Source organism: Oncorhynchus masou, chromosome 29 (genome assembly GCF_036934945.1).
Source record: "Oncorhynchus masou masou isolate Uvic2021 chromosome 29, UVic_Omas_1.1, whole genome shotgun sequence".
NCBI lineage: Eukaryota > Metazoa > Chordata > Actinopteri > Salmoniformes > Salmonidae > Oncorhynchus > Oncorhynchus masou.
Window position 1 is genome coordinate 76,867,286 of NC_088240.1, and position 27,786 is coordinate 76,895,071.

At 42.8% G+C, this 27,786-nt stretch overlaps 3 protein-coding genes across 21 annotated transcripts; 2 read left to right on the forward strand and 1 right to left on the reverse strand.

Moving 5' to 3' along the window:
- On the forward strand, positions 1 to 3,986 carry LOC135520611 (glutathione S-transferase kappa 1-like). Of its 14 annotated transcripts, none has more exons than XM_064946291.1 (9): positions 1 to 74; positions 787 to 811; positions 1,105 to 1,176; positions 1,268 to 1,349; positions 1,509 to 1,637; positions 2,137 to 2,282; positions 2,582 to 2,698; positions 2,873 to 2,966; positions 3,857 to 3,986. In XM_064946291.1, the coding sequence occupies exons 3-9, from the start codon at positions 1,105 to 1,107 to the stop codon at positions 3,898 to 3,900; spliced, it is 684 nt and encodes a 227-aa protein (XP_064802363.1). In that variant the 5' UTR covers positions 1 to 74; positions 787 to 811; the 3' UTR covers positions 3,901 to 3,986. The 14 variants fall into 14 exon arrangements, with proteins under 14 accessions (XP_064802363.1, XP_064802365.1, XP_064802362.1 ...); XM_064946293.1 differs by having other exon boundaries at positions 32 to 50; XM_064946290.1 differs by lacking the exon at positions 1 to 74 and adding an exon at positions 247 to 322.
- Positions 3,987 to 4,083: 97 nt separating this feature from the next.
- Positions 4,084 to 15,128, forward strand: LOC135520610 (tyrosine-protein kinase STYK1-like). Of its 6 annotated transcripts, none has more exons than XR_010452414.1 (12): positions 4,084 to 4,712; positions 6,821 to 6,876; positions 6,958 to 7,143; positions 7,426 to 7,797; positions 8,345 to 8,526; positions 8,641 to 8,721; positions 10,025 to 10,233; positions 10,325 to 10,365; positions 10,539 to 10,635; positions 11,786 to 12,041; positions 14,584 to 14,636; positions 14,737 to 15,128. XR_010452414.1 is itself a non-coding variant. In XM_064946284.1 (10 exons), the coding sequence occupies exons 1-10, from the start codon at positions 4,606 to 4,608 to the stop codon at positions 11,976 to 11,978; spliced, it is 1,524 nt and encodes a 507-aa protein (XP_064802356.1). In that variant the 5' UTR covers positions 4,084 to 4,605; the 3' UTR covers positions 11,979 to 15,128. The 6 variants fall into 6 exon arrangements, 1 of the variants encoding a protein (XP_064802356.1); XR_010452415.1 differs by having other exon boundaries at positions 14,740 to 15,128; XR_010452411.1 differs by having other exon boundaries at positions 11,786 to 14,636.
- Positions 15,129 to 15,841: 713 nt separating this feature from the next.
- Positions 15,842 to 25,405, reverse strand: LOC135520609 (polyhomeotic-like protein 1). The gene is made up of 15 exons (XM_064946283.1): positions 25,252 to 25,405; positions 24,522 to 24,643; positions 24,021 to 24,134; positions 22,440 to 22,505; positions 22,172 to 22,315; positions 21,931 to 22,086; positions 21,715 to 21,796; positions 20,881 to 21,587; positions 20,641 to 20,782; positions 20,214 to 20,386; positions 20,006 to 20,072; positions 19,432 to 19,519; positions 19,098 to 19,269; positions 17,632 to 17,869; positions 15,842 to 17,221 (listed from the first exon to the last, which is right to left on the reverse strand). Exons 2-15 carry the CDS (start codon positions 24,636 to 24,638, stop codon positions 17,070 to 17,072), a joined length of 2,418 nt encoding a protein of 805 aa, XP_064802355.1. The 5' UTR covers positions 24,639 to 24,643; positions 25,252 to 25,405; the 3' UTR covers positions 15,842 to 17,069.
- Positions 25,406 to 27,786: the final 2,381 nt, after the last annotated feature.

The window sequence follows — 27,786 nt, forward strand, 5'->3', positions numbered from 1 at the left end:
GACTGGAATCGAACCAGGATCTCTAGTAGCACAGCTAGCAACTGCGAAAAGTAAATTGATTATCTTGACAAAGGGTAAAATACTCACTAACACAGCTCATGAAACATGGGACCAGCACTTAACATGCCGCGTTTATATTTTTTTGTGGATGGCTGCAAACTATTATTAGGTCAGTGTTTTTTTAATCAAAATAAGCAGAGCGGTAGAAGAATGTCTTGTGTTATAGGTACGGTGGGTCGTGACTGGCCTCACACTCCATCCAAAACAATAGGTGGCGTTGTATGCAACTAGCATTCAAGATTTAAGAAGAAGAATATAGAAAGTAAGCCTACACGGTTTTGACTAGATATGAAACAGTTTATGTCACAATTGACTAGAATTTACTTTTCGTAGCAGGGAAAGAGATCTTACGCAACAGGTTTGGAGAATTTGGTTAACGTTACGAAAGGATTAAGATTCGCTATGGAAAAAACTACTTTAGATGTAATTTAACACAACGTATCCCTTCTAGCCATGACCCAGAAGCACTGGGCCCTCGACTGCAAGTTATTATAATCCGGGTTATTTAAAGCAGCTCCAGTTGAGTGTCTTTATCGTTAGGTTTCATGTACCCTTGAAATAATAAACGAAAGAACAAAGTTAACAACTGGTTTGACTTTTGCACGGGTAATTTCAATGGACTCTTGGTGCATATGTGCACATTTCTAAACTTGAAAACAATCCGAGTGTAAAGTGCATTTGATTGTTTTAAATGGTTGAACTTTGACACAGTTCTTTCTTTATCAGAAGGACAGCTAGCTGGTGGTCAAAGGTAACGTGCAAATAATTAATTTACTCCACAAAATGACGTTATAACTAAGTGTTTGTGGCTACAGGAACGTTTTTACTTGCAGTGCAATGACAATGTTACAGGTATGTTACAACTAGCTAACTGTATCCACACATTAATGATGTCCTGAATTATTATCTATTTAAATTGTGTGTGTGTGGGGGGGGGGGGGCTGTTGCCTGGTGTTCTATTATTATTATCATAATCATATCATAATATTATTATCATAATAATCTTTAATTTTTTTGAAGTAATACAAAAATAAAATCCTTCAGATGGCAAGTTCCAGGAAAGTGATTGAACTGTTTTATGACGTGGTCTCTCCCTACTCATGGCTTGGCTTTGAGGTCAGTGCCTTTAGATTGTACATGTTTTAATTTCAGAGGTAGAGTTACATGCATTGATTAATCATTGTGCATGCATGTATCCGATCTTTAGGTCATGTGCCGTTACAGAAATGTGTGGAACATTGACCTTAAACTACGTCCTGCGTTCTTGGGTGGCATCATGCAAGGATCAGGTAATTAGCTAAGATCAACATTACACAAACCAGGCTTCACAATAGGCTATGGATGGATTGTTATGTTTACATTGCACATGTTGTCAGTCAGCCATTAAGTCATTACGATGAGTCATCTGCATTGTGATGTAAAGTCTGTACTTTTATCCTGTATTCCAGGTAATAAGCCCCCAGGTCTGGTCCCAAACAAGTTCCTGTATATGACCACAGACCTGCACCGTCTAGCCCAGTACTTCCAGGTCCCCATCAGTCTCCCTGCTGACCCCTTTGAGGCCATGTTCGAAAAAGGTGCAACCCCCCTGCATCTTCTTTATGTAAATATGCAAGTAGCCTAGTTTGCCAAGCTTATAACAACGCTATTGGATATATATTCACATAGGGTGGGAACAGCACTAATATGCCAGTACTGTTTCTTATATAGAATGTATCTTAACATATCTTAAAGATGAATTAAGGTTTCCTAATGTAGATCAAACAGCATCATTAGCAGGTATTGGCCTCAGTGTAGTAGAGCAAGATTTGGTAGCTCAACATTCCATTGAGTACTGCTGTCTGTTGGGGACACTCAAGGAGAAAAACATCTGTGCTTTCAACATGTCTGTTCTATATTATCAATGAGCTTTATCCCTATGAACCTAATACACTGCTCTGTATGGTCTCTATTAACCTTTTTGTGCCTCGCCGTCAAGCAAAATAAACTCCTTGCTCAACTCGTTGTCATCTTCTTCCTTGCTTGCCTCACAGTCACCACATTATTCTCTTGCAACCATGTATTTGTCTGTCCCAGGCTCGCTGTCCGCCATGCGCTTTGTGGCGGCGGTACAGGAGAGGGAGGTGGGAGGAGATAAGCAGGTAGAGCAGGTGTCGCGGGAGCTGTGGATGAGGATCTGGAGCCAAGACAAAGACATTACCCAGCCTGCATCACTCTCTGAGGTACCAGGATGTACTCACGTCACTGTAGCTTGAATTCAAGGCTTCTCTCCATTCATCACCTGTCTAGTGTTTTTCCCATGTGCCTTTCACATAATATCTGAAAAATGTGCATTTTACTAAAGTGTTAAACATGTGTTATCTTCCAACACTAATGCCATTGTTCTCAAGATCACAATCCCTGAGTGCTGGAGGGCATAATCCTCCTAGAGCATTTTGAGATTGGGTCTGGGTAGATAGTGGCGTCGTGGATTTGAACATTGCAGGTTGTTTGTTTTTAATGTGATTCGTGTTTTTTCCAGGCAGCCATGAAGGCAGGGCTCTCAGCCAGTGAGGTGGAAGAGCTGCTGAAACTGTCCACCTCTAAGGAAATCAAAGACAAGCTGAAGAGATCCACCCAGGAAGCACTGGACCATAGGGTCAGTGTCTCCCCCTCCTCTCCCTGTTCCCTCCCAACCAACCCCACCCCATACATGTAGATGGTTTAGATGGCTGTTAATGACAATAGCAGCCATCAGTGTGGGAGTGGACATCAGTATCAGTACATTCACTTCTTTTGCTATTTCACCTTGTCTCTGTACTCTCTACCTCAGGCCTTTGGTTTTCCTCTGGCTGTGTGTCATGTGAACGGAAAGGCGGAGGTGTTCTTTGGCTCTGACCGGTTTGAGCTCATTGCCGACTGCATAGGTGAGCCCACACTTCCTCTGGCATCATAAGGTGTTATGTTCCTGCATAAACTCCCACTTTGGATGCATCAGAATATTCACGAATAGCATATTATAGAATTTACTTTAACCAATATGACTTATCAATCCACCATCATACCAGGGCATGTAATGCTTAAAAACAAATTGGGTGAATACAATATTTAGCTACAGAAGTGCCATTTCTTACCGATCTCTGTAGCTTCTGTCCAAAAATGAATCCTGTGATATTACGTCAACACATACTGGAGGAGTTACTGGCTAGCTACAGTGGCTAGCTTAGGTAACGAACTAGCCAAGTTGGTCGCGGGGCGTGCATGACCAGAATGACACATCGACGAACCACCAAAGTCACGCCCAAATTGAGAAAGGGGCGGAGTTTGACTGTTTTGTGTCCAAACTCAACCTTTAAGATGATAACAATTACTGTAGGCTATAAACTTACAGCAATTTGGCATTTGACATCATTTAACAGACGCTCTTATCCAGAGCAACTTACAGTAGTGAGTGCATACATTTGAATACTTTTTTTGTACTGGTCTCCTTGGGAATCGAACCCACAGTCCTGGCACCATTTTCTACCAACTGATCTACACAGGACTGCAATCAATACTGTACATCGTATTGTAATACATCACGTCTTTTTACACGTTTTATGTCATGCACCTCACAACCTTTTGATAGATGTATCTAGGTATGTAATCACTCAACTCAAGACCGTTATCATTATTGCATTATTGCTTCCTGGTTGCTAGATATGGTAGATTCTATTGTTTAGAATATTGGTTCCTATATCATTACTGTCATCTCTTTGGGCCCATCAAGATTCACCTCAGTGCAGACCTTATTCAATCATATCCTTGTGTCTTCTAGGAGAGAAGTGGATGGGACCCCAGCCTGCTGCTGCCAAACTGTGACTTGAAACATGAAACTGGGACGTGACTTGGACTTGAAACCTGTCACATATGGAATTCATTAAGATGAATAAATGTAATCCATATGATTTGAAGTTGTCAATTTTCTAAATCGGACTGAAAATTATTATTTGAAATAGATAGATGACTGTCTTTTCACTAATAATTTTTACTGCCACAGAAAGAAACCTGACATTCATATTTAAGGACAAGCGAGGCTTTAGGAACATTAGTTGCCAGCTAGGGTGAGAGAAAATGCCAGATATGCGAAACAAAAGGAAGAGGACAGAAAATAGACTGGAAAGAAGTGGAAGAACCTGTTTCCCCAGGTCAAAAGAGAGATGGCGAAGGGTTATAAAACACAACAAGAGTTTGACACGTCAAGACAGAATGAGGGAAATAACTTATACAGAGGGAGAGAAATAAATCCACTAAACTGGTGTAACAACATTACGATCGACTCCCTGGATGAGGAAAAGGGGGAGAGGGGGAGGAAATGGAGTGAGAAACGATGGGAGAGAAAGATGGATGTAGTGCAGGTGAAGAGGGCGGAGTTGAGACAACACTGAATGTGTGACTTAGACAAACACACTGACACACAACACAGTTATCCCTGGAGCCTCACAATCCCCCTGAGAGGAGAGAGAATGGGAGAGGAACCACGACACTAACCCTGGACTACACACACTGACACAACAGGGAAAATGTATGAAATGTGTTGGTTTCTGTGACGGAAAGGGCCAAGAATTATATCACTGGATTGTTAAGGTTTATTTCTTAAGGTCTGAGGCACACACACACACAGAGGGAGAGAGGTAAGATGACTACACTGTGTGTTTACTTTGTCTATGTGATTGTTTTATAATGATTTCTCTGAACTAGATATTGGTTCCATTACTGTATACTGTATATACGAGATAGAGATGGTTTGTGTTCCTCTGCTGAGTGTGTTTTACCGGTTTGTCTATGGGTGTGTGTCATTGTGCTTTACCTGGTTGAAAAAATGCAGCTGGACAAGCTAAATAATCACTGCACTGACAAACATGTGATTAGGGAGATTTATTTTCCTTGTTCGTTTGTCTTTTGGAGGAGGTGTTGGGATAAAACAGAAGTCCAATTTCAGTCTTAATTCACATCACAGGATCTGGTCTAGTTAGGCCACTATAAACAGAGGATCTGAAACTCACTATTACTGGCCATCATGTAAGGACGATGTTGTTCATCATTCATGTGATTCATCCGTTCTTGTGTTTTAATGTTTAAGCAGGTTATGTGTGTAAGTATGACCTTTCATCATGGGAAAACAATAAACAGGATGTGTTACGTGAATATTCCTCTCCCAGGCACTGAGCTGTCTGCCACTGAAACCTTGTTTTAAACCTGATTGAACTAGTGATTCGTACAGGATTTCAGAAGCAACATGACTCGGTTGAAATGTGAAAGTTCAAGACAAAGTAAATGTGGGAAATCTCAGCACAGTTCCCCTGGGAAGGTCTACAAAAATGACTCAATGTCAACCATTTCATCAATGACATTGGTTATGCACTGTGATCAAGAAATATAATGTCAGCTCTTGACATCTGGTACCAGTTTGGACACGCCCACTCATTCAAGGGGTTTTCTTTATTTTTACTATCTTCTTCATTGTAAAATAATAGTGAAGACAAATACTATTTTATATTTGAGATTCTTCAAAGTTGTAACCCTTTGCCTTGATGACAGCTTTGCACACTCTTGGCATTCTCTCAACCAACTTCATGATGAATGCTTTTCCAACAGTCTTGAAGGAGTTCCCACATGCTGAGCACTTGTTGGCTGCTTTTTCTTCACTCTGCGGTCCAACTCATTCCAAACCATCTCAATTGGTGATTGTGGAGGACAGGTTTTCGGATGTAGCACTCCATCACTCTCTTTCTTGGTCAAATAGCCCTTACACAGCCTGGAGGTGTGTTGGGTCATTGTCCTGTTGAAAAACAAATTATAGTCCCACTAAGCACAAACCAGATGGGATGGTGTATCGCTGCAGAATGCTGTGGTACACATACTGGTTAAGTGTGCCTTGAATTCTAAATAAATCACTGACAGTGTCACCAGCAAAGCACTATCACACCTCCTCCTCCATGCTTCATGGTGGGAACCACACATGCGGAGATCATCCGTTCACCTACTCTGCATCTCACAAAGACACGGCGGTCAGAACCAAAAATTTCAAATTTGGACTCGTCAGACCACAGGACAGATTTCCACCGGTCTAAAGTCCATTGCTCGTGATTCTTGGGCCAAGCAAGTCTCTTCTTCTTATTGGTGTCCTTTAGTAGTGGTTTTAGTAGCAATTCGACTATGAAGGCCTGATTCACGCTGTCTCCTCTGAATAGTAGATGTTGAGATGTGTCTGTTACTTAAACTCTGTGAAGCATTTACTTGGGCTGCAATTTCTGAGCTCTAATGAACTTATCCTCTGCAGCAGAGGTAACTCTGGGGGTTCCTTTCCTGTGGTGGTCCTCATGAGAGCCAGTTTCATCATAGCGCCAGATGGTTTTTGCAACTGCACTTGAAGAAACTTTCAATTTTCAGGATTGACTGACCTTTATGTCTTAAAGTAATGATGGACTGTTGTTCTTGAAGCTGGTTGAGAGAATGCCAAGGGTGTGCAAAGCTGTCCTCAAGGCAAAGGGTGGCTACTTTGAAGAATCTCAAATATAAAATACATTTTGATTTGTTTAACACTTTTTTGGTTTCTACATGATTCCATATGTGTTATTTCATAGTTTTGAAGTCTTTGCTATTATTCTACAATGTAGAAAATAGTAAAATAAAGAAAAACCCTTGAATGAGTAGGTGTCCAAATTTTTGACCTGTACTGTACAATGTTGTAACCTACAAGTCTTCATGTTTTACCCACTTTGCCTTGCTTTGTTGTTAGAATGTCTTCAATGTCAGAAGCAGACTCCCGCTGTCAACCAGGAGACACCATCTGTAGTAAGTGTTACACACACACACACCACGCACGCACACAGTTATCTTTCGTTGTCTGTCTTAATGCTCGCGTCTGTTCCTCAGATATCCGTGTGTATGAGCAAGAAGTGATCATCGTGCCCATCCTCCTATTGGCTAGCTTCCTGGTCGTGCTGGTCTTCATCATTCTGCTACGGTACTGTCCTGAGAAGGTGGACCGCATCCGACCACAGAACACTGTGGCCACGTCCAGATCACAGCGCTCCAGAAGACAACTGCACGGCATTGATGGTGAGTGTGTGTGTATGTCTGTATATTTGTGCTCAAGGATGTGACTTTGTTTTCATAGGGAAATACTGTAGGTAATTTGAGGTAATGTGTGTGTATGTTTCTGTCTAAGTCAACAACATAGGCTCTTATTGTATTTGCACAGGCTAGTAATGAACAGAATCAAACCAGTTATTATACTGTAGCTATCTACTTCTAAACTTCAGGCAATAACCTCTTCCTCTCTCTTCCCTCTTTGTCCTCTCCCCCTCCTCTCTCTATTCATCCTCCCCTCCCGCTCCACAGCTCCCCTGGGTATCAACCCCCTGGAACATGAGACTATTGCTCTCGATACCCCATCCTACTCTACCTTCTCATCTACTCACTCCCACCCCTCCTCCAACCGTCTCTCCTTCTCCATGAGGACTCCCTCTCTCCCCCCTATCCCCCCACTTAAGACCTTCATCCCATCCTCCCTGTCCAGCCCCCTGCCCCAGGTGTTGACACCTTCCTTCACCCCTATGGTCCAGCCCAGGGAGCTGCCTCGCCAGAGGCTGCCAGAGTCCTTCAACCTCGTGGCCTCGCTGCCCACAGCCTTCTCCCTGCGCTCTGACAAGGCTGTCTCTCTCTACAGGGCCCGCATGGACAACAGGAACGCTGTGCTCCGAGTGCTCAACGGTGAGAGGATGAAAAGCAGCTACTACTGAAACAAGCTATTTAATAATGGCTTATAAGCAGTGTATTAGCATACTAAAGTGGTGATATAGTCAGAACCACTTAGGGTTAGGATAAGGATTAAAGTTAGGGTTGACATTAGTGTAAGGTAGAATTTGTGGTCAAAGCATGTTACTTCAATCTTTCCAGCATGGTCAAGAAGTGAGGAAACAGCCACTGTAAAGAGCCATTGAATGGGGGAACAGCGTCATTAGGCAGTTTCTTCCCTAGTTTCAATAGGTGTGGCTGGTGCTTGTGGATTGTTAGACAATCACCACCATAATTTCAGCAACTGTTTACTTTGTAAAACTGGTCTCTCTACAACCTGTTTCTCTGACCTCCCTTTCAGAAATGTAATTACCAAGTGGAACAGCAAGTCTGCTTCAAGGCTTTGAGATACAGACAAAATATGTTCAGCCATAGCAGTTGTTTATCAAAGGCTTTGGAAGGCCGTTTTCACACAGCATGTTGGCAGGCAATTTCATCTTCCTCTCCTCCTCCTCTCCCTCAGACTCTGCGAGCGCCACAGAGAGGCACAACTTCCTGGGCTTTGCTTCCTTCTTGTCTCAGTTGGGGCCACACCCCTTCCTACCGGAGCTTCTGGGCGTGGTCTCTCTGCGTGTGCCCCTAGTTACCGTTGTTGAGGAGCTAGAGAACAGAGATCTGCTCAGCTTCCTGTGGCGGTGCAGACAGGTAGGAACCACATTACCCATGAGGCATTGTCTCTACTAGCCCATTATTTATCGTAAAATTAGGAGCTGTTTGTGATTTTGGGTATAAATTCATTCTCTTTGTGTGTTATGTCAGGATGGTGTGAGCGGGGACACTCCATGTGAGATCACAGAGAGACGTATATTTACCATGGCCAAACAAGTAGCCTCTGCTCTGGTGAGTAAACTATGGTAATATGTTGGCTTAATGTGTTTATGCCACAGAAATCAACATGTTTAATCCATGATAATGCCCCATGTACAAACCATCAAACCATGAACCTGCCCCATGTTCAAACCATCAAACCATGAACCTGCCCCGTGTTCAACCCATCAAACCATGAACCTGCCCCGTGTTCAACCCATCAAACCATGAACCTGCCCCGTGTTCAACCCATCAAACCATGAACCTGCCCCGTGTTCAACCCATCAAACCATGAACCTGCCCCGTGTTCAACCCATCAAACCATGAACCTGCCCCGTGTTCAACCCATCAAACCATGAACCTGCCCCGTGTTCAACCCATCAAACCACTGTGGAGATTGTTAGACAATCACCACCATTATTACAGCAACTGTTTACTTTGTAAAATTGGTCTCTCTACAACCCTTCCACAGTTGCTTCCTGTGCTTATGTATTCTCCACAGTGGCTTCCTGTGCTTATGTATTTTCCACAGTGGCTTCCTGTGCTTATGTATTCTCCACAGTGGCTTCCTGTGCTTATGTATTTTCCACAGTGGCTTCCTGTGCTTATGTATTCTCCACAGTGGCTTCCTGTGCTTATGTATTCTCCACAGTGGCTTCCTGTGCTTATGTATTTTCCACAGTGGCTTCCTGTGCTTATGTATTTTCCACAGTGGCTTCCTGTGCTTATGCATTCTCCACAGTGGCTTCCTGTGCTTATGTATTCTCCACAGTGGCTTCCTGTGCTTATGTATTTTCCACAGTGGCTCCCTGTGCTTATGTATTTTCCACAGTGGCTTCCTGTGCTTATGTATTTTCCACAGTGGCTTCCTGTGCTTATGTATTTTCCACAGTGGGTTCCTGTGCTTATGTATTTTCCACAGTGGCTTCCTGTGCTTATGTATTTTCCACAGTGGCTTCCTGTGCTTATGTATTCTCCACAGTGGCTCCCTGTGCTTATGTATTTTCCACAGTGGCTTCCTGCGCTTATGCATTTTCCACAGTGGCTTCCTGCGCTTATGCATTTTCCACAGTGGCTTCCTGTGCTTATGTATTTTCCTTCTTTGCATTGATTTGGTCAGCTGAATTCCATGGTAGGTTTCCTGTATGTCAGTGTACTGCACCTGTCCTGTGTATTATGTACAGAAGAGGGAAAGGAAACAAGTGGACAAAGTCACTGTGGACTTTAGAGACTAATTGAATGAAAGGGAATAATTTACGAATGTTGAGATATGACACTGTCTCACAGCTTTAACCTCTGACCTTTGACCTCACGTTATCCCCTGTCATCCAATCAGGAGTTCCTCCACAGCCGAGACCTTCTTCATGGCAACGTCTGTGCTCACAGCGTACTGGTCAGCCGGGAGCTGACGGCCAAGCTGTGGGGACTGGGCGGGGTCTACACCAGGAAAACCCAGGGAGCTACTAAGACTGAAGTTCCCAGCTTGAAGAAATGGCAGGCCCCTGAGCTATTGGCTAGAAGGCCTGCCAATCATAGCAGTGACGTGTGAGTTACCCTACTTAGTCTATGCTGACATTTCAATCATTTCTCAAGGTATGCAAAATTCACTGATACATGTTTGTCTTTCTCTCACTAGCTGGTCGTTTGGCATCTTGTTGTTTGAAATGGCGACCTTGGGTGAGTTACATGAAATCTATTCTTCTGACTTTGAGTGCCCCTTTTGGCCAATGATACACATAACAACCACTCTCATTTATTCTGATATAATCTCTTTCTCTGAGCTACAATCTCTAATTTGTGTCATTAACCTTTCCTTCTCTCCCCTCTTTCTCTCTTTCTCGCTCTCTCAGGTGATGCTCCGTTTTCAGATATCTCCGTCAACGAGCTTCTACAGTTTCACCAGAGAGGGAAAACACTGAGAAAGCCAGCCAACTGCTCCAACTCACTGTAACTATCCATTATACAGCATTATTATTACTGTGTTATTGCCAGGAGAAGGAGCTTCTTTAGACCAAGATCAAAGAGAAGATAGAGGAATCTAGTGCCTAAAAGCCTGTTTTAGTATGGGCAGCACCATTGAGGAATTTCACCATTTTGTAGTAGTCAAATGGATGGGACTTCCTATGGGTTAAGGAAGGGTCACATAATTCCATCCAGGTCTTCAGGAGAGACCTGTGAGCAGGAGTGAAAGTAAGGCGGTACAGCGTCCCTGCAAAATAAATAGTTGAGGTACACCATACCGGTAAAACACGAATGAGCCTATCGCAATAATTCAAGCAAAATGACAAAACTGTAGGCTATTCCACCACTTTATATCATTACCAAAGGTCAGAGGCATGAAAAATGAGTGAACTGGCTTGAAAACGGGTGTTATAGCCTACGCTCCAAAATTCAATGTTGTTCGACGAGAACACTGAAATTTGTCAAGGCAGCGATGAGTGTCCGACACCGAGACGAGCGAGGACAGCAGTGGACGCATAATTTATTGCCTAATGTCATTACACTTAGTGGGTTTTGGTGTAACAGATTCACGTGCCTGGATAGCCTAGTAAAGGAGCCCTTTGAAGTGATTGTTTGACAATCAGATGAAAACATCATGACTGGTTGTGTTTATGCTACAGTAGAAGGTAATACATTGTAAAAGTTAATTGACAAATCTTTAGTACTAGGCCCACAGAGATCCTATTAAATGAATAGGGGATTCTATATGTAATTAATGATTAAGGCCATACATAAAATTATTTATGCACACGCTTATAGGAGGTCCCGTACCAGGAAGAAATTAATTCTACTTTCACCCGTGCTTGTGAGCAAACATTCCATAACTGCAGGTAGCAGTAAATCACAAACCTTGGCTTTATACCTGTTCAAACAACACGCTCTAGGTGGCAGTATGCACCCTTTCAGTTTGTTTACCAACTCATAGAAGTAGTGGAAGAAGAAAATTGACTAGTTCAAAATGGAGATGGCCTCAATGACGCTGCCCATGCTCTCACAGATGCCATAATGGGACAGACAGATACACTGTTCTCTGTCCTCTGTCTTTATGATGGAGATATGCCTCTATTCCCCGTAACCACGCCCACCCTTGTCACAGGTACTCCATCATCAAGGCCTGCTGCCAATGGAAGGAGCAGGATCGCGCCACGTTGGCCGAGGTCGACCGCAAGCTCCAATCAGGAGAGAAGAGTGCCAACGACAAAGTCCTCAAGGTGCCTGAGCCAATCAACATCGAGCAGTACCTGCAAGAGGCTGGATATGGGGAGTCCAACAGCTACACTGTTTTCTGAGTGGCGGCTGCGCCGTCCAACGAAATGCACTATGCCGAGGGACGACGGTGGATGTTTATATATGTATGCCTCCATTCATTACAGAAATATATTCACTTCCTTCTGCTCTTTTTCAGTCCCCTTCATGGGGGACTGAATTTTTTTGTACCATAGACTTATGATAGGTATACTTGAACAGATACAATCGTTGAGTCAACTTCAGTTTGTAGATGATTGTGTATATCAGTGGAGGCTACTGAGGGGAGGACGGCTCATAATAATGGCCAGAATGGAGTGAATGGAATGGTATCAATATCATGTGTTTGATACCATTCCATTCACTCAATTCCAGCTGTTCCACTCCATTCCAGTCATTATTATGAGACGTCCTCCCCTCAGCAGCCTCCACTGATGTTTGTTTGGGGTCACTTAAACATTTCCTTGTTTTCCATGAAAACATACATGAGATGAGTTGCAAAATGAGTAGGAAATATAGTCAAGACGTTGACATGGTTATAAATAATGATTTTTCATTGAAATAATAGAAATAATAATTGTGTCCTTCAAACTTTGCTTTCGTCAAAGAATCCTCCATTTGCAGCAATTACAGCCTTGCAGACCTTTGACATTCTAGTTGTCAATTTGTCGAGGTAATCTGAAGAGATTTCACCCCATGCTTCCTGAAGCACCTCCCACAAGTTGGTTTGGCTTGATGGGCACTTCTTACGTACCATACGGTCAAGCTTCTCCCACAACAGCTCAATAGGGTTGAGATCCGGTGACTGTACTGGCCACTCCATTATAGACAGAATACCAGATGACTGCTTCTTCCCTAAATAGTTATTGCATAGTTTGGAGCTGAGCTTTGGGTCATTGTCCTGTTGTAGGTGGAAATTGGCTCCATTTTTAAGCGCCATCCACAGGGTATGTGTAACGGGTGTCGTCATCGGATGAGGAATAATCGGACCAAAGCGCAGCGTGGTAAGTGTTCATGCTTTTTATTTAAACTGAACACTATAACAAAATAACAAAGAGAATAAACGAAACAGTCCTGTCAGGTGCAGAAAACACTAAACAGAAAATAACTACCCACAAAACATAGGTGGAAAAAGCTACCTAAGTATGGTTCCCAATCAGAGACAACGATAGTCAGCTGTCCCTGATGGAGAACCATACCCGGCCAAAACAAAGAAATACAAAACATAGAAAAATGAACATAGAATGCCCACCCAAATCACACCCTGACCAAACCAAAATAGAAATATAAAAAGCTCTAAGGTCAGGGCGTGACAGTATGGCATGGCATTGCAAAATGGACTTATAGCTTTCCTTCTTCAAGATCCCCTTTACCCTGTACAAATCTCCCACTTTACCACCACCAAAGCACCCCCAGACCATCACATTGCCTCCACCATGCTTGACAGATGGTGTCAAGCACTCCTCCAGCATATTTTTTTTTTCTGCGTCTCACAAATGTTCTTCTTTGTGATCCAAACACCTCAAACTTAGATTCTTCTGTCACTTATTCCAATCTTCCTCTGTCCAGTATTCTTTTGCCCATCTTAATCTTTTATTTTTATTGGCCAGTCTGAGATATGGCTTTTTCTTTGCAACTCTGCCTAGAAGGCCAGCATCCCAGAATCGCCTCTTCAATGTTGATGTTGAGACTGGTGTTTTGCGGGTACTATTTAATGAAGCTGCCAGTTGAGGACTAGACACTCTAATGTACTTGTCCCCTTGCTCAGTTGTGCAACGGGGCCTCCCACTCCTTTTTCTATTCTGGTTTGCGCCGAGTTTGTGCTGTTCTGTGAAGGGAGTAGTACACAGCGTTGTACAAGATCTTCAGTTTCTTGCCAATTTCTTGCATGGAATAGCCTTCATTTCTCAGAACAAGAATATACTAACGAGTTTCAGAAGAAAGTTCTTTGTTTCTGGCCATTTTGAGCCTGTAATCGAACCAACAAATGCTAATGCTCCAGATACCCAACTAGTCTAAAGAAGGCCAGTTTTATTGCACAGTTTTCTGCTGTGCTAACATAATTGCAAAAGAGTTTTCTAATAATCAATTAGCCTTTTAAAATGATAAACTTGGATTAGCTAACACAACGTGCCATTGGAGCACAGGAGTGATGGTTGCTGATAATGGGCCTCTGTAAGCCTATGTAGATATTCCATTAAAAATCTGTTGTTTCCAGCTACAATAGTAATTTACAACATTAACAATGTCTAAACTGTATTTATGATCAATTTGATGTTATTTTAATGGACAAAAAACAAGGACATTTCTAAGTGACCCCAAACGTTTGAACGGTAGTGTATATACTGAATATCAGGGATGGGCAACTCTAGTCCTCAGGGGCCTGATTGGTGTCACACTTGTGTCCTAGCCCCAGCTAACGTACCTGACTCCAATAATCAACTAATCAGGATCTTCAGTTTAGAATACATTTAGTTTAATCACCTGTGTTTGCTTGGGATGGAGAAAAGTGACACCACTCCAGCTCCCGAGGACTTGAGTTGCCCATCACTGCTGTTTATGAAGGTTTACAAATCTCATCTTCAAAATGATTGTGTAATAGGAGTAATCATATATGATTAGAAATCATTATTTTTGTTGTGATTTGAGGGACTGAAAGAACACATGGGTGGAGACACCAGGCTTCATAAGAGATTTATAAGGTATTTATTAGTTGTTTTGTTACACTTCATTTATCATTTTAAGTCCAAAAATGTATGTAGCAACTAATGATTCTAACTTTAAATATGTCTGTCTCATAAGTAGGGCCAATTCTCCTGCGGAAAAACTCAGGACCCTGGTTGCGCCTCAAGTTTGTTCTGGTCAGGTCATGTGATCATGAAACCTCCCCGAAGAAGAAGCGAAATCTGTCACTCCTTTTTTCTGGGTCATAAACAGTTAATGAAATTAAGCAGACCAGACCCAACTGCTAAATCCATGGAGACCGGAACTGTGGCAATTTTTGTTTTATGGTAAATGACCTAAGCGGGATATTTGGTACAAGCTATATGGAAGGTCAGATTTCAGTGGTTGATGTTCTACTGTAAATGAGTACAAACTGAACTGACATTATTTGCACACTCTCCACAATGTGAATCAATGTAGAAGTTTACCAATGTCAATTAAAACCATTCACACTGATGCTTTTTCTCATCTGAATTGGTCAGCAGTACTCTGTTCCAGTGGCTCCCAAACCTTTTTGTCTTTTCAATTCTTTACTCATTTATTTCTACTTCTACTTAATGCTTTTCTACAAGCCAGGTGTTATAGGAGTTTGGCCTTGAATGATTGTAACATTGCGCAGTGAGAACCCTACAAGTCATTGAAATGCCACTATAGAGTCAGGGCTAATTATACTGAACAAAAACAGTTCATATGAGGAAATCAGTCAATTTAGATAAATTCATTAGGCCCTAATTTATGGAATTCAATTGAGGGAGAATACAGATATGCATTTATTGGTTACAGATACCTTAAAAACAATGGGCCTCAGGATCTCATCGCTGTATTTTTGTGCATTCAAATTGCCAATCGATAAAATGCAATTGTGTTTGTTGACCATAGTTTATGCCTGCTCATACCATAACCCCACCGCCACAATGTTGACATTAGCAAACCGCTTGCCCACACAATACCATACACATTATGAGGCCGGATGGACGTACTGCCAAATTCTCTACAACGACATTGGAGGCTGTTTATGGTATAGAAATTAACATAAAAATATTTGCTAACAGCTCTGGTGGACATTCCTGCAGTCAGCATGCCAATTGCACGCTCCTCAAAAATTGAGACGTCTGTAGCATTGTGTTGTGTTACAAAACTGCACATTTTAGAGTGGCCTTTTATTGACCACAGCACAAGGTGCACCGGTGTAATGATCATTCTGTTTAATCAGCTTCTTGATATGCCACACCTGTCAGGTGGATGGATTATCTTGGCAAAGGAGAAATGCTCACTAACAGGGAAATAAACAAATTTGTCCACAAAATTTGAGAGAAGTAAGCTTTTTGTGCCTACGGAACATTTCTAGGATCTTTTATTTCAGCTCATGAAACCAAGACTTTACATGTTGTGTTTATATTTTCGATCAGTGTAATTCTGGTCCCGGAGGGCTGAAACATTTCTAATTTTCATCTTCTCCTAATAAGGGACTGGTTCAGACCTGGGACACCAGGTGAGTGCAATTAACTACCAAGTAGAAACAAAAAATAGAAGTGTTTCCACCCTCCAGGACCGGCATTGAATAGCCCTGAATCTGTAGCAGCCATATACAAACAACACTCAGAGCTAAAGAGCATAGTTCCAGTAACAGGAACTATATAATTGGTAGTACTGCATACACAGAGTATCTCCCCTCTCAGGACAAATACCCATATTCAGGTAGTTCAGTCAGTTACTAATACTCACTACATCCCCCTCCATGAAAAACTTCCACACCAAAATAATAACTTTGTTTGTAGTACAAAAGATCAAAGCTTTAAAACGGCCGTATCTGGTAAAAAAAAAAAAAAAAAAAAAAAAAAAAGTTAATTAAAGCTCTTTAATGTCCTTTCATACACTTGATTAGAGCCTGGCATCTACATTAACATTACAAATCCACTTTGTAAAAAGAAAAGTAAAGTGAAATGGACCATTTTCAATAATAACACTATGGTTATAGCACCGTTGAAATGTAGAAAAAGGCAACTTGAACTGTCCTAGCTAGCTAGCCACGGTTACTGTAGGTGACCACATTTGCAGTGTCAAATGAGTATATGTTTCTCCTGACAGACACACACGAACTCACCCATATTTTGTCAGTTTACCTCACAAACATGAACTCTAAAGACAGACTATCAGATTTTTTTGCACATTCCATGTCCAGGAAAGTCTAAGCATATCCTAATTATTTGCCCTCTTACCTATATATTCAACCCCCTTCTCTTTATCTAGTTTCTAAAATGATTGAGGTTTATGATTAAAATCAACCCCCATTTTCCCCTCCCTTTCAGTCTTGGTCTCAGGCTTGAACGTCACTAATACAAGTCTTTTGTGTGGGTCCCAGTTTGAAGTTCATTGGAACCCCTCTTCCTCATCCCTCCCTCCTTCCCCCATCAGTCTCGTAGGCTGTTGATGAAGGCACAGATCTTGAGGGCGGGTCCTAGTTTGATGTTCATGGTGGAGATTAGGTGTTCTTCTCTGAGTAGCAGAAGGGCCTGTCCGTCAATCTCCTGTGACAGGAACTGGGCAGCCAGCTCCTCGCAACCTGGGAGGAGAGAGAGTGAATACACTATGAAAAGGGACTGCTCACTAGCAATGAACATACACCTAAAATACACATTGGCGTGGGTTATGGGCAAACCAGAACTGTTGGATTTCTTTGATCTATTTCAGGGTTACCCAAACTGGGTCCTGGGCCCCCCCTGGGGGCACATTTTGTTTTTTGCCCTAGCACTACAAAGCTGATTCAAATAAGCAACTCATCATCTCAGGCTTGAACATTTGAATCAGCTGCGTAGTGCTAGGGGAAACCCAAAACGTGTCCCCAGGACCCAGTTTGGGAAACCCTGAACTAATTGACCAGTTGGCCATGGGTTCCATTTTTACAGATTCCCCTACTATGAAGACTCTTAATTCATTGTTTACTTTATTGACTGTTAATGAATGAGTACTGACCTTGCAGTGAAGAGATGAACCTGCAGACCTCCTCCACACCCCAATGGGCGGGGCTCCCAGACAGGAAGTTGGCCTCATCCAATGGGAGGCTACCTTGAGCTGAGTTGTCCAAATGGGGATCGCAGTGGGCGGGCCTAGGGCAGGAGAGGGAGGAGCTAGGGGAGAGTGATGGGGAATCTTCTTCCTCCTCCTCGTCACAACTGGACACATCCTCTGAGCGACTGGACTCAGAACGACACTACAGCCAATCATAGAGAGAAGAGCATCATACATGTAGGCCTGCACAGTTTAATGATACTGGAGCTGACCCTGTATGTATGTATTATACATAATCACTGAACAAAAATAACAACATGCAACAATTTCATTGATTTTACTGAGTTACAGTTCATGAGAAAATCAGTAAACTGAAATAATTTAAAAAAAAGGCCTCTATCGCTTCACTGTATTTTTGTGAATTCAAATTGCCATCATTAAATTGCAATTGTGTTTATTGTCCGTAGCTTATACCTTCCCATACCATAACCCCACCGCCACCATGGGGCACTGTTCACAACGTCGGCATCAACTAACCGCTCGCCCACTTGACACCATATGGACTGCAGTTGTGAGGCCGGTTGGACGTACTGCCAAATTCTCTAAAACAACGTTGGAGGCCATTTATGGTAGAAAAATTAATATTAAATTCTCTGGTAACAATTTCTGCACGCTCCCTCAAAACATGTGACATCTATTGTGTTGTGTGACAAAACTGCACATTTAGATTGGCTTTTTATTGTCCCAAGCACAAGGTGCACCTGTGGTATGATCATATCAGCTTCTTGATATGCCACACCTGTCAGATGGATGGATTATCTTAGCAAAGGAGAAATTTTATTTACCTTTATTTAACCAGGCAAGTCAGTTAAGAACAAATTCTTATTTTCAATGACGGCCTGGGAACAGTGGGTTAACTGCCTGTTCAGGGGCAGAACGACAGATTTGTACCTTGTCAGCTCGGGGGTTTTGAACTCGCAAACTTCCGGTTACTAGTCTAACGCTCTAACCACTAGGCTACCCTGACGCCCCAACAGGGATATAAACCACTAGGCTACCCTGCCGCTCACTAACAGGGATATAAACAAATGTGTGGACAAAATTTGAGAGAAATAAGCTTTGAGGGTATGGAAATGATCTGGGATCTTTTTTTTCAGCTCATGAAACTTGGGACCAACACTTTACATGTTGTGTTTATATTTGTTTTCAGTATAGTATGCTTACTTACTTTATCATGTTCTTCTATCTGGTGTGTTTCAGTTCTACCTTGTTATTTTTGGTATTACATTGTTATTGATTACTGTAGTGTTGGGTTTAGAGATGGTAAGATACTCATTTTACCGTACTTGTGTATGTGACATTCAAACTTGAAACAGGAGGAGAGTAAACAACAACATTTCTATTTCATGGATCAGAAACATCCACTTTACCTCCTTGACAGGCAAATGTCTGCCGGCTATTTTAGCGCAGGCAATCTCCGAGCTACTCCTACGAGGACCCCTGCGTCTGACGATGTTGTCTGGGGGAACGGGAGGACCAGGCGGCCGTGCAGAAGCTCGCCCCCTACTGACCTGGAAGTGATGACTGCAGCTTACATTGTATCTGGAGGAGAGTGGATAAAGCAGGTAATAACAAGGAGTCAATAGTGTTGGCTGCACCCAGGACAAAAATGTGATGTCAACAGTGCTGACTTTAAAGTGTAGACCTGTTCTGGTCAGAGAGGTGTGTGATATAGTGAGAAGACAGGTGAGGTGGCTAGGGTACCTCTTAGCGCAGGTCTTGGAGCAGAACCTCTTGGAGCCCCTGAACTGGCTGGCTGGAGCCAAGCTCTCACAGTACTCGCACTTCAACACTGGTGAGGAGAGAGTCAGACTGTTAGTACAGAGATGACTATGGGTCAGAGGAGGCTGGTGAGAGGAGCTATAAGAGGACGGGCTCATTGTAATGACGAATGGAATAAATGGAACGTTGTCAAACACATTACAATGATTCCGTCCTCTTATAGCTCCTCCCACCAGCCTCCTGTGCTAGGGATGACAGCTACTGTACAGAATCAAGCTATAGTACTGCAACCTCTCACAGACAACTGGATCAGAGGCAGAATCAAGCTATACTACTGCAACCTCTCACAGACAACTGGATCAGAGGCAGAATCAAGCTATACTACTGCAACCTCTCACAGACAACTGGATCAGAGGCAGAATCAAACTATAGTACTGCAACCTCTCACAGACAACTGGATCAGAGGCAGAATCAAATCAAAATAAAGGCTGGTACATTAGTCAGCTGGTATGGAGTGTATTCTTTAAGGAAGGTAGAACATATACCACCCACTAACCTGCAGGGCCTCCATTGTCAGCCTGTTGAACACCCATGGCTAGAGGCTCCTTCACTGGCCCAGTCACCTGTCAATCAATGTCAAGTTTGGGTGTTAGAGAAGAATATGTTCTGGCCCTAAAGCAAGGTTCTGTGCAAACAAAACCACATATTCTCTCCTGATCCATGGTAAGCAGGTAGCTAGGTGCTAGCCAGGTATGTGAACTCACAGGGAAAGGCTCAGCTCCCTCCTGGATGACAAAACCCTCTATGAGGTGGGTGAGGACCTGAGGTTTGACCACCGCCTGGGGCAGAGGGGCTCTGTCTCCCTGACTCCCCACCCCCCAAGACAGGGGTAGAGACAGGGTGGGGGGAGAGGAGCAGGCTGGCACCACTTTAGGAGCTGGAGAAAGAGAGCGAGAGGAAGTGAGGGAACCAGGGTAGAAAAGAGTGTGGGTGAAATGTCAGAGTTTGGGAATTTACACTATTGATTCAAAAAACAAACATGAATTTACACTATTGATTCAAAAAACAAACATGACCAAATATGAATCATGCTGTGTTTTACAACTTAACCTTAAATCCTTGTATCAAGCGATCGCCAACCTTAGATAGGATTCAACTAAACAAGAACATACATGTCTTCAGACATCTTACCTGAGTCCAACGTGGGGGCGGGAGATAGAGGAGGGGCAGAATCTCTCATTGGTGGACAGCATAGTTGGGAAGGTTCGACTGCCATCTCATTGGTTGCATCAGTTTCCGACTTCCTCTTCAATGAGCCAATTGCAGGCTTTGCCTAATGCAACAGGAAGAGACTAGTTTTTATTAACACACACACACACACACACACACACACACACACCCTCCAACATTTTCAGTTTCTAAGAGGATTACCGTGGTGTTCCCTCCAGTAGAGGCTATAGCGATGCCGTTGTCCTGGGGGCAGCAGCTTCGGGCCTGTGCCAAAGCCTGGGAGTTTCCTACTGAGCCCTGCCTAGCTCCCACCAGCTGGACTGGGACATGGGGCGGGTGGTGGCCACCAGTGTTGGGCGGAGCCGGGAGGATAGGTGGAGGGTGGCGTGGGGAAAGCTGGACAGGTAAGCGGTGACCCTGTGAGGTTTTGGCCTGTATGTGCACAGGGCCAGAGCTGTGGCTCACCTTGTCCAAGTTAGTGTTGGACTGCTGCAGTGGCTGCACCACCAAGGTCTGGGTGTTGACGTTAGTTTTGGGGGCGACTGAACCTATGGGGTAGCCCTGAGAGGAGGTAGGAACGTTGGAGGTGGGGACTAGGATGTGCGTCACTGTGGCAGCAGGGGTAACCGTGGTTACCGCCCGGGCCTGACATAGGCCTGAGGGGGAGAGGAGGAGCTGGGAGAGAGGGAGCGTGGGAGAGGGGGAGGAGGAGGCGGGAACTGAGGTGGCAGCGGTTGGGGCCATATTCAGCTGGTTTCCAGTCTTGACATTTATACTGGGGAGAGCAGTGGGATGAGTGTAGCTAGTCAGTTTGTTGGCCATTTGTTGCTGTTGCTGCTGGGTGTTCTGAGAGAACTGCTGCTGTTGCTGCTGAGGATGCTGTTGTTGTTGACTTAGAGAATAGTTGGCTGATAAAGGGAGAGAGTTTAATGCATGTTTAAAGTTGGAATGAGAGATGGTTCTTTGCATCTTAGTGGCACACAAATTGATATAGAATTGTGTCTGGATATTGGAGGGAAAGATAAGTCCTTTCACCTGCATCTCTCCTGTCTGGAAACTCTGTCTTCACTGCGGCCACTCTGGGAGTGGAGATACAGTGGAGAGCCAGGTTTTGCACCTGAGAGAGTAAGTAGAGGGAAAGAGAAAATAAGGCAAACAATTAGAAACAATATTATCTGTGCAAAATCTCAATTGCAGAGATAACTGTTGACTGAAAAAAAAAAGCTTCTCACAACAGGAAGTGGTCACTACCTGGTCATTGTCGGATTGGGCATTGGAGGTGGGATGGACTTCCTGTTGTTGCTGAGGCTGTTGCTGTGCAACTGTCGCTACAGCAGCCGTTGCTGTGCCACCAGGCATGAAGATGAGCTGGGAGGCTGCGAGCGGTGCCCTGAGGGAGCGGTTGACCTGTGGGCTCATAGGTCAGAGGTTATTGAATTTAAAGAGGCTTCTCAATTGACAAAAATATCAGTCTTCTCCTCATTCAACTCACTCTCAGGTACATCTGGCCCTGTCCGGCTGAGTTCCCACCCAGCAGCACTGATTGGCTGAGAGCTGATGATGCCACTGATGTGGCAGGGCCGAGGGGGCGGGGATTGGTCATAGTCCCTCCCCCAGAGGTGGTGCTCAGATTGACCTGTGACAAGGAGGAAAATGTTGACGGTACCATATGTGAGGAATCTCAAAGAATGAAGCTAAGAAACTGCAATTAAGGATAACAATGCTTGCCACGTTTTATTTGAATTGACTGTGAAACTTACAGTGGTGGTTGCTTGGGAGACACTGTGGTTGGGAGAGTTGGACTGGCGACTAGCAGCGAGGGTGGCCTGAGAGAGAAACACAAAATGAAAGAGGTCAAGAGAAAGTAAAAACTTTGAACGTTGTGACAGTGCATTCCTCTGCTTAGTGTTATTATTACCTGTTATTGTGTTATTACCTGTTATGTAAGGGATAATTAACGAGGGGCTATGTGTTCTATGGAAAATAATGAATGGCGTGTGTTACGGATACAGGTATCCTGTATTTGCTCTCCTTCTCCCCTCACAGATGAAAATCATCACTCCCCAATCAGTCACCAATCAGTCACCAATCAGAAGACACACCTCCTCCTGTTTTCCTACCCAATCACAGTTCCTTTCCCTTGGTTTAAAAACCCTGTCAGTTGTTTGCTCTGGAGCTCAATCTCTCTATAAATGCCATGTCTGTAGGTCTCTGTGTTTCACTCTCTCTTTGTGTATTAACCTCTCTTTTGTTTGAGCACCTCCATAGCACTTTGTCATCACCTGTGAGTATTGTTTTGGTTATGGTGTTTGTTTGCTGGTGGGAAAATGGGAAACCAAGACAAGTCGCCCATGGGCATACACTACCCGTAGGTAGACTTTGTTATACACTAGTTAGAACTGGGTGGACCACCCACTGTATTTTTGGTTAGTTAGCTAGCTGTAGTTAAAGTAGGCTAGTCTAGCTTAGTTTTTTTTTTGAATACTTATTGTTTCTTTCCTTGGGTCCAGCTCAGCCCCTTTTCCTGCTCCCCCCATTACCGTGTGTTTTCAAATAAACCTTGAGTTTGACGGTAGATTTCAGTTGTCCTGGTTATTTCGTTCTCACTTTTACTTTGTCACAATTATAATTTGCATGAGTTATGTTACGGGTCTCATTACCATCCCCCTAGACTGTCGGGCCAAAAGGGATTCGTAACAGCGTGCAAGGTGTGTTCCACGAGGCGCTAGCGAAGTGGAAGTGACGTTCCCACGGGGTTGCATTATTTTCCAGAGAATGCAAAGTGCCGAGTTGATAATCCCTTTTATAACATGGCTATAATTGAACACATTTGCTGCTAGATATGTGTTAATTTGCTGGTAGAAATGTGTTCAACATCTACTGAAGTAGCTAGCAAGTTTACTAGATAGCTACAGTTGTCTTAGTAAACAAACAGACTTGAAGGTTTAGCTAACCAAAACGTCATACCTAGCTTGCTGCTATGAACATCGAATTCAACAATACCAATGTTTTCAATTCAACTTTTTCTTTCAAAAGAAGCTCAAACAGAACATGCAAGAATGAACTATAGCCATTGAATTCTACTGTGTGTTATAGGGATATAATGCATGCTCTAGAATGCCATTCAAGCCCATCAGAAACAAGTATTCAACAATGCCATGGTATAATAGTGTTATTACTTGTTGTGTCACCTGCAATTGTGTTATTGCCTGTTATTATTGCGTTATTAGATGTTGCGTTACCCATTAGTGTAATTACCTGTTGTGTTAACTGTTATTGTTATTACCTGTTCTGTTACCTTTCATTGTGTTATTAGCTGTTGTGCTACCCGTTATTATTACCTGTTGCACGGCAGCCAGGTTGTGAAGCTGCTGGGCACTGTTGATTTGCTGCTGCAGCATCAGCTGCTGGAAGTACTGGGCTGCGTTCGGCTGTCTCTGCAGCGCCTGAAGGGCCTAGAAAGTACAAATCACCACCATCATCCTCAACATCATTCATTAAGATTAACATCACTTCATTGTTCAAATACACACAAGGTCCAAGCTAAATCTGACTTCCGCTTTTAACCCAACCACTACGAAAGACACACATACAGGTATTTTTTGGAGAGGTGCGGGGGGCTGCGACACTGGGCGCCCGGGGAGCTGGTGTTAAGTGCCTTGCTCCAACTGCAAGCAATGGCATCTAGGATTTGATACCAGCAACCCTCCAGTATGCACATGCTCTTCTTGACTGGTCATTCAAGGCAAGGCTAGTAGTTCAACATTCAGTGCAGACATTCACCCTATTGTCAAAGATAATGATTCATGCAGCAGGCTTAAAAATAATAATAAAATAATCACCTGCACAGCTTGCCTCTCATACAGAGACATGTGGGCTATCTGGGGAGGGCGGGTGTTCCCAGCAGACGGCGCATTCCCATTGGTAGAGCCCGTGTTCTGGTCATCACCTGCATCCATGCTCTCTGCACAAAACACATATCAATCAAATCATGGACTGTAATATCTTACAGTACTGTCAAATAATACTTTTTTCTTTCTTATAGGAAAATATATACCATAACAATTGCAAAGCAATTTTATTACCTAGAAATCTCTCTTCTCAGTAGCAGACATGACCTCAATAGACCCCTACCCAGTTATCACGTTCTAATCTATAAATTAACTGGCCATAACTGCTAAAGCTATATCTTGCTGTATGTTGTTGCAGTTCTTAGCTAGCGAATGCAATGGGTGGAATTGTCCTTGGCGGTAGGAGGCCGGCTGGCTGTCAACATGATCGATGACCGAAAGGGAAGCAGCCAGGAGGGAACATGGACGGACAACTGTGCTCTTCCAAACGTTTAAAACGTTCAATTAGACATTCAAAATTAAGGACAGACAATTGCGTTTGATATTAGATAGCTATATAATCTACTTTCAATGACTGGCAATGTTGAATTAGAACAAAACCTAGGCGAGATCATTGCAGCAATAGTGCATCTGGCTAACGTTAGCATAGCTAGCTAGCGAGTTATCAAGCTAGATCTAGATCATAAGTTAATTGCAAGGCTTTGTGAAAATTTTCTCTTACCTCAATGTCCTGGACCTTTATTTTTTTACCTTTTAAATATAAAATCCAGCTTTTATCCGTAAACGTTTTACGCATTTGCTTTTGGAAGGAATCTTTTATGTTTTTCTGATTATTGTGTGAAGCAAACAACGGTGAGGCAGATGAGAGAAATCCCGCCCCCTCTCATTCTTTACCATTCCTTTTCCGGCGCCAAAAATACGTCATTGAGATGCATCAGAGAGGGAACAGTAGCCCAATCTAAAATCGACCCCTAGACCCTACACCGGATGCACTTGTGGAGATTTAAGACGATTTGACAGGTGTTAGTAATATGGCAATAGCTCCACATTGCCCTCTGATTGTAGAGGTGTCTCCATATTGCTTACACCTGTCAAATTCTCTCTTATACATTAATAAGGTGGATGCTACCAGGATAGTCTTGAATGAATCGTGAATAATGATGAGTAAGAGGTACAGACGCACAAATAGCATACCCCCAAGACATGTTAACTTCTCACATCATGACAATAAGGGGGAGTTTAGCATTTTTGGGGGGGTATGATATTTGTGCGTCTGATATTTGTGCGTCTTTCTAAATCATCCTTATTCACGATTCATTCAGGACTATCCGTAATCATGGTAGTATCCACATTAATGTAGAAGTGTTTAGAGACATATTATATAATTATTTACAATAAAAGTGACTCCAAAATGACAATACATTATTTAGCATTAATTTCAATTGGGCACAAAATGATCAGAAACACAACCAAAACAAACAGCAAATGCATCCAACAAGTTTGAAGAGTCACAAGCTTGATGTAATCATTGCATGCTAGGAATATGGGACCAAATACTACACTTTTGACTACTTTAATACACATATAAGTGAATTTGTCCCAATACTTTAGGTCTCCTAAAATGGGGGGACTATGAACAAAAAGTGTGGTAATTTCTAAACGGTTCACCCGATATGGATGAAAATACCCTCAAATTAAACCAGACAGTCGGAACTTTATTGTATCATTTCAAATCCAAAGTGCTGGAGTGAAGAGCGCCCCCCCCCCCCAAAAAAAGAATTATCACTGTCCCAAAATACCTTTGACAATCTTTTTTTTATACTTGTGTGTCATTAAAGTTTGCTTTTTTTATTTTTTATTTATTTATTTCACCTTAATTTAACCAGGTAGGCAAGTTGAGAACAAGTTCTCATTTACAATTGCGACCTGGCCAAGATAAAGCAAAGCAGTTCGACACATACAACGACACAGAGTTACACATGGAGCAAAACAAACATACAGTCAATAATACAGTATAAACAAGTCTATATACGATGTGAGCAAATGAGGTGAGATAAGGGAGGTAAAGGCAAAAAAAGGCCATGGTGGCAAAGTAAATACAGTGCCTTGCGAAAGTATTCGGCCCCCTTGAACTTTGCGACCTTTTGCCACATTTCAGGCTTCAAACATAAAGATATAAAACTGTATTTTTTTGTGAAGAATCAACAACAAGTGGGACACAATCATGAAGTGTAACGACATTTATTGGATATTTCAAACTTTTTTAACAAATCAAAAACTGAAAAATTGGGCGTGCAAAATTATTCAGCCCCTTTACTTTCAGTGCAGCAAACTCTCCAGAAGTTCAGTGAGGATCTCTGAATGATCCAATGTTGACCTAAATGACTAATGATGATAAATACAATCCACCTGTGTGTAATCAAGTCTCCGTATGAATGCACCTGCACTGTGATAGTCTCAGAGGTCTGTTAAAAGCGCAGAGAGCATCATGAAGAACAAGGAACAAACCAGGCAGGTCCGAGATACTGTTGTGTAGAAGTTTAAAGCCGGATTTGGATACAAAAAGATTTCCCAAGCTTTAAACATCCCAAGGAGCACTGTGCAAGCGATAATATTGAAATGGAAGGAGTATCAGACCACTGCAAATCTACCAAGACCTGGCCTTTCCTCTAAACTTTCAGCTCATACAAGGAGAAGACTGATCAGAGATGCAGCCAAGAGGCCCATGATCACTCTGGATGAACTGCAGAGATCTACAGCTGAGGTGGGAGACTCTGTCCATAGGACAACAATCAGTCGTATATTGCACAAATCTGGCCTTTATGGAAGAAGAAAGCCATTTCTTAAAGATATCCATAAAAAGTGTCGTTCAAAGTTTGCCACAAGCCACCTGGGAGACACACCAAACATGTGGAAGAAGGTGCTCTGGTCAGATGAAACCAAAATGGAACTTTTTGCACGCCCAATTTTTCAGTTTTTGATTTGTTAAAAAAGTTAGAAATATCCAATAAATGTCGTTCCACTTCTTGATTGTGTCCCACTTGTTGTTGATTCTTCACAAAAAAATAGTTTTATATCTTTATGTTTGAAGCCTGAAATGTGGCAAAAGGGCGCAAAGTTCAAGGGGGCCGAATACTTTCGCAAGGCACTGTACAATATAGCAAGTAAAACACTGGAATGGTAGATTTGCAATGGAAGAATGTGCAAAGTAGAAATAAAAATAATGGGGTGTAAAGGAGCAAAATAAATTAAATAC